Source organism: Trachurus japonicus, chromosome 13 (assembly GCF_045865225.1).
Source record: "Trachurus japonicus isolate A0001 chromosome 13, Traja_1.0".
Taxonomy (NCBI): domain Eukaryota; kingdom Metazoa; phylum Chordata; class Actinopteri; order Carangiformes; family Carangidae; genus Trachurus; species Trachurus japonicus.
Window position 1 is genome coordinate 14,844,888 of NC_140919.1, and position 11,307 is coordinate 14,856,194.

Genomic DNA, 11,307 nt, shown 5'->3' on the forward strand with positions numbered 1-11,307 from the left:
TGATGACGCTGCGAACGACCAGCCAGAATTCGAACATGTTATTAGTTATTCATGATTTCTTGGAGTCATTTTGAATTATGTGTCCTCTTTCTCTCTTGTTCTCATTTTTCTTTTTCTTTTTTTCCTTTTTCTTCTCTGACATGTATTTGTATGTATGTGTGTGTGCATCAAAGCTGTATGTGAGCTTATTACGCTCCACAGGCTCAACTCCATATTGTGCTGACGAAGACAGAGAGAAGGAGAGATTAGGGGCGGAACGTGAAAGGAAATGATAATGCATGAGCTGAGTTTATACATTAAAAAACCTGACTTGCATGCGCTTGTTACAGGAAAAAAAAGGGGAGGGTTGAGGGGGTGGAAGTTGCTGATGAAGAGAGACGGAGGGAGGAGAAGATGGCTTTGGGTGTGAAGAACAAGAGGAACAAAGGGAAGATAATGAAATTAATGAAGAGGTGGAGATGGAAAGAAAATGGGCGAAGAAAGAGCTGGAATAGAAAGCATGTGACAAGATATGAAATGACTGAAATGTATAATATATTAAGCTTAATTTAGCTACAGCTATTTATAGACATAATGTAAAACTCATTCATTTCTGACAACAGTGAATAGATGGATCACAGAAAGAACACACGCACACAAAGTTCCTCCTGTGACGTGACATTGATTAAACCCATGAAAACTAATTTCTGTTCCCTACAATGACACATGTATTTTACATATGTATATTTTCAACCCTTCATGAACTGAAAACTGCCTGGATTTAACTCTATCAGCCTGTGCCTCATTTAGTATTCATAGCTCTGTGGATATGCAATAAAAACACAATGTGCAAGTGGTAATATAGGAATAATTCAGGTTTACAAATTGACTCTGAAGACAAATTGAACAGTATAGGTTTTGAGTGTGGCTCACACTACTAACAAGACTAGGACCTCCATCAAACATCAAATCAGAGTAAACACAAAAAGATAGCAGACTATATAAAGGTTATATATATATATATATATATATGTATCACGATATACTGTATATTGTGTGCGTAACAGGCCTCAAATCAGGACGGGTTACTCTCTGAAATAACCTCCACTTGCTTTATTCCTTGTCTGTATAATATTGTGCATAAACTTTTTCTTATTGTCCTTTATTGTGGTATATAGATTAGTATTTATGTGTGTTTTTATAGAGCCATGCTTGCAATGTTGTTCTGCTCTGCATCTTTGACATTTCTGCATAATGACAATAACGAGAATCTTGATCTCCATCCTCAGCTCTGACAATTAACAAAGCTACTTTAGCCAACTCAGATGAGATAATCAAATCTAAACTGTGACTGTGTTTACATAAGTTTTGATATAGATTTTAAAAATTGTACCTTTAGCTGTTGTTCAACTGAACTGAAAGCCAATGTAAACCTTAGGGCTCAGTAAATGTGGTTTGCTGCTGTATTACTCTCAGGCTTGGCCCTCGAAGGATCAAACCATCCACCTGTTGGAGCCTCTGTTGTCCAAGAAAAGAAGGAAGATGAGTCTTTGAAGTGGGTCAGCCTGCTCATACTGATGTGATGCAGCTGATCTTCAAATGCAGCCACTGAAGGATGCGGCCTTTGAACAGTGGTGCTATCGAGAAATTATATATGGAGAGTCTCGTCCCACCTGAGTTCATTCGACACTGCTGTGGAAGTGGAAATGCAATATTCTGCTTGTGTTATCCTGTAGCACATACAAAAGAAGAAAAAAAAACTTGATTTAAGTGTGTTAAGTTCATTCACCGGTTGTCCTTTTGAAATTAAATGCTAAATGATAGATGAAAAATCGGTAAAAGACTAAGAATAGTCAGTAAAGCTTCAGTAAAAAAAACAAAAAAACAAGTAAAACACTTAATAACAATGAAATATTAGTCAAAAGCCAAGTTAAATAGGTGGGTTTTGAGCCTGCTCTTAAAAATATCAACAATCTCTGCAGCCCTCAGGACCTTCCACAGTAAATCTACTGTCGCCTCACAGCAGGAAGATTATGTGCCCTTTAAAGTCCACAACTCCAACAATATGGCATGAATAACAGCTTGTTTCCTTCCAATTAAGTAAAATGACTCATCAAAACAAACCAACAACACGACCCACGCAAACTCACACATATAGCAGGTCACTGTTGAGTGCAAGGAGTCATTCAAAAGTCACGGGGAGCGAGGGCGAGTCAAGCAGACGTTTTGAGGTTAGCATCAGTTTACAACTTAGATCTGATGTATCATAGCTCATGTAAGCTGCCGTGCAGAAAAAAGCCCTTTATTTCCTTTGAATTATTCATGCGCTGCTATGTAGCTAACACTTTGAAAACTCTCTGCGACCTAATGGGAATACTCATACAGTATGTACAGGCGCTGTCTTACAGAGAGAGAGACGAGAGACAGGGAGAGAGATTTAGAAAGTCTTTTTTTTTTTTTTTTCAACACGAGAACTGGCACAGAGGATTTATATATTAGATATAATATATTTATGTCTCTGTGTATTAATTCAATAAATTAAATACACAGAGTGCAATTTTCAGGCTGTGTGTGTTTATGAGTCTAGATTAGTGTGTGTGTGTGTCTCAGCATGTTCAAAGGATTTAGAGCAGCAGGCTGCAGTTTTTATTTCTGGTGTGAAGTCTCAGAGGAAAATCCAACCTCGCTTTGTGTGTGTTGGTGTGTATACTATGTGTGTATATATGTGTGTGTATCTGTGTATGTGTTTTTCTTTCTAACGGTCCACATCCATTACAGCTGCTCACTCACTCCGGGTCAGCCACATGAGAGAGCACTGATATCCAAACGGGCAACATTTGATGGTGTTTGCATTTGTGTCTGTCGAGCCAGATTTTGTGTCTGCTGCACAGTGGAGCTGCTGCTGTGTGTGTGTGTGTGTGTGTGTGTGTCTGTGTCTGTGTGTATTTGTGTGTCCAGTGCCATGTAAAGATCTGAGTGGGATAGCGGTGATTTTCAGAGTATCAGCACTTTCCAGTCAATACACTCTCTATCCTATGACATGCTCCACTCAGCTTATGCTATTTTTGGCTGATGTGCTATTCTGAGTGATACCTCCCTACAAGATAACGGCCGCTGTATAATTGTGCGGCACATAGTATGGGCTACTAACGATGGGTTGGTGTTGGTGTGGTGTGGTGAGGTGTTCGTCACCATGGTGATTAATTCTGTCAATGGAAATTAGACCAGATGTGTGGAAAAGGCAGATAACAAGATGATGGTATAGTGCAGACACATAGCCTACACAGACACACGGTATGCACATGCACATGTATACAAAAGTGTTTGAATAATGAGTAAATGTACAAAAGATAAGACGACACACTTCACATTAATTGTCCAGCGTTGGCATGCTCGCTTAATTACAGATGACATGCATGTGTATGTGTGTGTGTGTGTGTGTGTGTGCCAATGAGGATACTATACCATACCGTGCATAACTAAAGCTTCAGCAAAGACAAATTGTTTCATCCATCACAACACTACTAATCCCATTAAATATGTTAATGTGATACGTTTTTTTTTTTGTAGATTAGATGGCACGCAGGGACACAGATTTTGCACGAATGCACAAAGTCAAAAAACAAAACAAAAAACAAACTCTTAACATGTAGCTACATATGTGTCTGAATTTTTAACCCCTGATTCAGTCATTGGTTGGTTTTCTCATTATACCCTTTGTGCCCTCCATTTGCCCTCTCAGGGATTGACTCCAGCAATGTGAGCATTAAGTAACTGGCCCAGCACGGCCGCCCACTAATGGCTTTCCTGCCAAGACTGTAGAGATTTACAGACTCCGCTGGCCTCATGGGAGCTGCTCAAAACAAAACAGCCCTGACAGCCGTTAACAGTCTCGAGAATACTGCGGCCGCTTTTTTACATGTGTGTAGCTACACGCTCGTCCCTTCACTACTACATCTCTGCTGAAACCGAGGGGGAAAAGGGTAGCGGCGGCAGAGATAAAGAACAAGAGAGACAATCAATGGTTAATGGCCTTCCCACAGGGCCATCACTTCTGCTGCAGCTCACGGTAAAAACGGGTATTGGCAGGGGAACCGCTATTAGAAAAACCTCAGACTTCATCTACTAACAAGCAGCTGCACCTCGCTTAAGTGAAAACAAAAGTCACAGTGATGAGCATCTGACAGGAGAAGACTAAAATAATCTGCCTGTAATTGCTGAAGCCTTCCACTCAGCACGGTCTGCAGCTGCTTTTACTGCGAACTCCATGACAGTGTGTCGACCATGTGGGAGGAAAATAACTGGTTTTTATCAATATCATTTAAAAAAACACACACACATACCAATTTCCGGTGAATTCACGGGGCCAGAGAAGCATCATGAGAAAAAGAGGAATGGAAATAATCATTGTTTTCATTGATTAATCGGTTTGCTGCCTTGGTTTGGATGCATATTTGTTAGACACACAAGAAATGTCCAGATTACGATCTGTTTTGAACACTACACAGCTGAATAACCTCAAACTTGTAAGAAATGCTGATAAGAAAGGTGTTTTTTTTTTTTACTGTCAAGCACCCGTAACTCACAATAAAAACCTGATACTGTTCAACCTTGTGTGTTTATTGTTACACCTCAGGATGTGGCACAAATCCCGGAGGGAATATAAGGACATTTTTCTCTTGAAGCTGGGAAACCAATGAGCAATTGTATGGAAAAAATTTGGAAAAATGTCAATGACAAATACATAAAAACTTAAAGTTACTTTTTTTTATTTTTGTCCAGCCAGTAGTTTATCACTCGAAAACAACAGTAAATTCACACTATTGGGAAACTGGAGAAGATACAGGCACTGATCGAAAACCAGTCAGTTAATAAAACAGCAAAAGCACAAAAGATTTTTTTCTGATGTTAACATTTAAGAGCCTCTACTTTCTTTTTATGAGGCACAAAACAGCACTGTGTGTCTTCGAAGACCTCAAACTTTCAGCCTCTGCATGGTTCGCTTTTCAAAAGTCCATTAAGGTTCAATTAAAAATGCATGAATATAAACAAACATATGGGTGGATATGAATACAGCGCATAAAACCGCATGTTAACAGTATGAATGAATATCACATCAATAATACAGGGAGGCAGATTTTGTGAAAACACAAATATGAATATGATATTTAAAAAAGTATATTGACCTCTACCTGACAAAGATCGATTGGTTTTAGAGTAAAGGTGTGTCCAATCAGAGCTGTGAGCTGAATACTTAACTTTTTTAAGATACATTGATTATCATTGTGAGTTAAGGGAGGAGCCAAGACACACATGAACACACACACACACGCACACACACACACACACACACACACACACACACACACACACACACACACACACACACACACACACACACACACACACCCAGCAGATGTTTTCCAGAGACAATACTGATAAAGCATTGAAATTCTGGTCCAGTAGGCAATCCATCTATTCCTCCATCCATCCCCTGATCAATTCATTCATTCCCTCTGCCACTCACTCTTTACTTCATTGGTCCATATGTTCATTCAACCAAGCCTTTAGTAATGTGATTTGCTCAGGCTCCATGCAGACCTCCCTCCCTTTTGCCTCTCTCATCTCTCCATCCTTTTGTAATTCCCTCTAATAATAACAAAGAGCTAAGACACTTGTGTGTTTAGTTACTATGTGGTCGCCTAAATGCTTTAAATGCAACTTTAACAAAAAACATGAACCACACTTGCAACATATTGAATTGAGTTTAAACCCCTACACATACCTGGACGCTTGTTTACCTCACGTATCACTGTCCCACCCTTTTTTCTTTTTTCTTTTTTTTTACCCCCCATCAATCCTCTGCAAACACAGATGAGAAGCACGAGTCCTGATCTCATTTGCTAATTGTTTGTATTGCCAGTCATGAGCTGCCTGTCACACCAAGCACGCTCCGTGTGAGTGCTACACTATGCATGAGTGTTTGCATATGTGCAGCCTATACAGAGTGTATGTGATGGAGCGTGGGTGTGGTGCTGGTGCTTGGTTTGCTTGTTTTTCATTGACACATCTGTCAGGAGAAGCGGTTTCAAGCTGTCCTCACTGCTTGTGGTTTTCGAAAAAGAAAATCTCCAGGCAATATTGGCTTGCAATGTGGGATGTAAAAAGAAAAACCAACATACATGACCAGCAGACAGACGCTGCAGGCTACTCCCTTGAGATGACTGATTCAGTTAGATGGCTATCTGTGATATACATTTTTTTTTTTTTTTACACCAATCAAAATAAGCTTGTTTGAAGCTGTATGAAGTCAAGTGTGGCAGTTTGAAAGCGTTGGCAAAACTCATCCTGTGTTGCCAGTTTTGTAAATGGGCTGTGACTTTTTAAAAAAAGAAAGAAAATTATATAATTATAGCTGGCAAGTGTTGTACAGCAATTATGCATAATTTTTACAAAGGGAAATGATCCCTCTCATGTCTTAATTTGGCTGTTTTATAATGAAATACTCAAATCCCCACTCAGTGCAGCAGGGCCCAGATGTGACCTTCGCCCCTTGTCTCGTTTCCCAGGTATAATGAATCCAAAAACTGTGAAGCTTTATTATGTCTGAAACTCACACGGTAATTACAGAGAGATGACGAGGAAACACTGCACAGACTAAAATATGCCCTTTTTTGTGTTGCATTGATTGATAAAGGTCTCCGCTGAGGCTGTTTTTATTTTGATGGTTCAGATGTTTTGTGCTCCATCTCTTTCCCATTTTCTCTTCATGTTTGTGTTTCCTCATCGGTGTGTGTGTGTGTGTGTCAGGTCAGCTGAGGTTCATCTGGCTCGGGTAAGCCATGTGCACGCAGCGCCACCCAGCGGCAGACACATACCACAACACCACAGAACAACAATAAGACTGAAAACGCGAAGCCGCATTAATGTTTGTCCCTCACGTCTTCCCGTTGAAGTGAGGTATCATCATGTCGGCTCACATGAAGGTAAGTTACCCTTCAGATTTCAACTAATTACTACACGCTGCGAAATAAAAAAAATAGTTGAATGAACTGTATGAACATTTTATCGTGTTGTGTGAATGTGGGAGTGCGGGCTGTTACTCAGATTATGGGCTGCTATCGTGTTTTGTTAACGGAGTGACAATAACATGCTGGATGTAGCTGTTAGCTGTAACTAAAACGCTGTTTTGTCGTCGTATTCACACAACATTTGGAGATTTTACATGAGTTTGAGTGCTGAATAAATGTATAACTGGTTTAAAAAATACAGGAAAGCTTTTCTTTCAAGTCCTCTTGCAACTAAATGACATTAAAGTCCGTCTTTATTCCATCTGATATGGTTTAAATGTTTGTTTTCGTTTCGTTTTAATAGCCTATATCTTTTGCTTCCTGTCTTTTCCATTTTAACCTCCTCAATTGCTGTCGGTGTTTGATTATGTTTGGGTTTCTTTTCTCTCTGTTCAGTTTCTGCACAGATGTTGCCAGCGGTCAGCGCTGCTCGTCGTTGCTAGGCGACCATGCAGCTCCAGCTCGAGCTCGCTGCCCTCTCCTCCTCTTCCTCCTCCTCCTCTGCACAGGAGACTCCTCCTCTACCTCACCCAGCGGTTCTATGATGTGGAGATGCTCCTGAGCTGGAGCTCCGAGATGAAGAGGAGAGGGATTCAGAAGAAGAACGCGTAAGAGACATTTTACTACGGGTGTATTTAAATCTACAGACCAGGAAACAGGGAGGTTTAAAAATTAAAAAAAGAGCTGTAGTTCTCAGGTGTGACTGAGAAAACACACACACAAAAACACAAAAACTACAACTGAATGCACCACAAAATCGGTCTTTATTTGAAGTAAAAAAAAGATATCAGAATTGGTGACAGTCATAAGAATATCATTTTTAGGCTTAGTAATATTTAGATAATGGTCAAGACAGAATTATTTATTTTTAAAGGACAATTCCAGGCAAATTCGACCTAGGGTTATAGTTTCCTAATATTTTAGGTCTAAAAGAATGAATTTGAAGATTTTCTTTTTAATGTCTCCTGTTATGCAGTAGTTCTGTCTGTCCCCGCATCGCCACAGCAGCGTATAAAGGGAGCGGACGAATCTCAGGCTGTCTAGGCTGTTTACATCCCACAAAACCACAATTTCTTTTAACAGACAATGTCAGCTGGCTGTTAAAACATACACTGAGGGATTTATTTACTTCAACATGTTTATAAATGGAGCTGTAAAAGAAAGTCTTGCACCAGAGCATGTTTACGTCTGAAGCGCTCATGTTCGTTTTATCAATGAAAACATTGTGCGTCCGCGTTGATATTCCTTTGTTCTGGGGACAGACAGAACTATTGCATATCAGGAGCAATTAAGATTCACTCTTTTAGACTTAAAATATTAGGAAACTACTTGAATTTGACTGGAATTGTCCTTTAAATCTTTTCCGGATGCAGTTTGTGAAGCTTCTTATGTGATTCACCATCACTGACGTTTCCCCGCTGTCTTTCACAGCTACTTCAGCTACGCTCAGAGGTTTCATGGGCCATACGTCGCAGCAGCATATTACATCTTGAGTATAAAGGGAGGATTTAGGTGAGTACCTTGTTCCATCATTCTAAATACAGACTTATGTGTCCATACAACTTGTTTTCTTACATTTATTTAAAGTTGAATTCATGTATACTGACTATGATCATGCAGTCAAGTCACATAAGGCTGCAAGTGGTGACTATTTTCATTACTGATTAATGTGTAAATAATTTCCCCATATTTTAAAGTGGTTTGTAAAATAAATAATCCATCAAAATCACAAGAGTCCAGACTGACAGCTACAGATGTCTTGTCATGTCTTGTTTTGTTTTGAACTGTAGCTCAAAACTGAAAAATATTGACATGAGACTATTTTTGGAGTTTGGAGCGTAAACGGGAGTCATCCTCTTTTTCTTAATGTTTGAAGTGTTGCAAGCTGACTGATGTTATCAGATCAAGCTGTAACAGGACTTGACAGATCTTAATGTCCCATGTGGAAACCAACTGAGCTGAGATTTAAAGCAGCAGCTGAGCTCAGAGAGTCTTTGCAGCTGTGTAGTGCAGTCGTTTCTGCATAATACATTACTATCTTACTTTTAACTTTTGGGATGTCAAGCTCCCGACTGACTGAATGAAAGATAACGATCAGCTGGTTGTGTGATGCTTCATGTTTGCTTTTGATGTCTTCAAATGAGTTAAAATGTACTGAACGCATCCATTTATTAGCATAATATAAATTATTCATATACAGCGTTAATGTTATTGCCATCTCCAGTTTTTAATGTGACAGTCTTGTGCTTCGTCCTCAGGTATGTTGGTCAGTCCAACTGGTTTCGCGCCGACCACAGAGGCAAGTTCAACTGGGACTTCATGCAACACAAAGACGCTCCTCTAGAGGAAGTGGACATGAGCTGCACAGTCATCAACTACGCAGGGCTGTTGAACCTCGGTACCGAGTTTCAACTTTCTAAATCACATTTCTTCTTCCGCCGTAACCTCATTTCCTGTGTCTTTACTGTGGAGTCAAGCACGTGAACTGTAAATTCAGTTTTAATCCGATTTGTCTTCCCTCAGAGGGGCAGCCGTCTTTGAGAACCCTGACGTTACGAGGATGTCCGGAAGTGGATGATTGGTTCCTGGCCCGACTCCACATGTTCCAGGACTCTCTGCAGGAACTGGACATTTCTCACTGTCCACGCGTCACCACAGGCGGCCTGGCTGCACTGAGGAATCTCAAGTAATTACCCCAAACCGTACACATACAGTACAGTGCTGTGAAAAAGTATTTCCCCTCTTTTTGATTTCTTGCTTTAGAAATTGCTTTTTAAAGGGATAGTTCACCAAAATTTCCACTTTCTCTCATTATCTACTCACCCTCATGTCGACTAAGGGCTGGGAGAAGTTTCAGAGTCCTCCATGCCTTCTCTGAGTTACAGCGGGGCTCCGTGCAGCACTGCATGTCCATATGACGGTTGAGAACGGAGCTCACTTTTCTTCGTCTAAAAAGACACATCAAAAAACATCCAACTACCTCCATAGTGCTCGCCTGTAACGTCCCTCTTGTATTGAAGCCCCAACATGAGAAATTGTTCCGAAAAAAATTAAATAAGTATATGTTTTAAGCTTGTTTGTAGCGGAAGCTCCCAGTGTTGCTCTGCTGGAATCTCGTGCGATTTGCGGAGCCGTGAACTGGGTGTCAATGCAAATCGCGCGAGATTTGGACGGACCAGGAAGAGCAGTGCTGAATGAAATGAAATTTGAATTTTGGGTGAACTGTCCCTTTAACACTTTCCAGACTGATACTCAATGATTTTTTTTTTTTTTAATCTTTTCTTGAATTTCTTGAGATTCAAGAATGAGAATGTGTTGCTTTATGAAATCTCTTCACCTCCTTCACTTCGTCAGACAAGTTCTATTGAAATTATTTCTTGATACAACTGGTCTGGTAGTGATCAGGTCTGGGTTCGGAGAGTGAAATTGAACTCTGCTTTCCAAAAAATTCATTCATTTAAAAAAATTTCAAATCATTTAAAAAGTGCATTTTATATTTACTTCGGTTACCTTTGTCTAATATTAAAATTTGTTTGATGATCTTAAATGTTCAACTGTGACAAATATGCAAAAAAGTAAGAAATCTGGAAGGGGGCAAATACTTTTTCACGGCACTATAGTTACAACATAGTTTAGACTTTAGATATTTAACACCTTTGTTGTTTTTTTTAATATATATCTCCTATATACTCTATGTTTATTGTTTGTATTCTGCAGGGGGCTGCGGCGTCTCGACATATCGGCCCTACCTGGGATTTCCACACCTGGTTTGGTGGTCATCCTGCTGGAGGAAATGTTACCACAGTGCCAAATCATTGCTGATGGCTACGACCACAGCTTGAGGCAGGAGGAAGCAGAAGAGAAGAGGCACATGCAAGGGCAGAGGTAGTACATGGACAGAGATTATAAATAATCAAGTGCAGAAAAGTGAAAACCTGATGTAAGAGAAGAAGAGCTGAGGAGTGTGATCAACCAAGTTTAGGTTGATCAGAGAAAAAGAGATGAAGTCTGCAACTGACATCTGCACAAGTATTGACACAGACCTCTAGGATCAACCCAGCATAAATTGACAACATACAATTAGATGCAAAAATACCAAAAGGAAAATGGTAAATATGTTTGGATTTTAAGTCTCTGCCTCAAGCATTTTGCACTTCTGTCTGCGTATGTGACAACGGTTTTACTTGTTCTTAAAGGGATAGTTCACCCTAGAATGATATTTCGCTCATTATCTACTCACCCTCATGTTGACTAAGGG

At 39.9% G+C, this 11,307-nt stretch overlaps 1 protein-coding gene across 1 annotated transcript; it reads left to right on the forward strand.

Annotated features, from left to right (window-relative positions):
• Positions 1–6,877: 6,877 nt before the first annotated feature.
• On the forward strand, positions 6,878–11,181 carry dmac2 (distal membrane arm assembly component 2). The gene is made up of 6 exons (XM_085794408.1): positions 6,878–6,965; positions 7,446–7,657; positions 8,481–8,561; positions 9,308–9,447; positions 9,573–9,735; positions 10,767–11,181. The coding sequence occupies exons 1-6, from the start codon at positions 6,948–6,950 to the stop codon at positions 10,936–10,938; spliced, it is 786 nt and encodes a 261-aa protein (XP_085650534.1). The 5' UTR covers positions 6,878–6,947; the 3' UTR covers positions 10,939–11,181.
• The last annotated feature ends 126 nt before the right edge of the window (positions 11,182–11,307 follow it).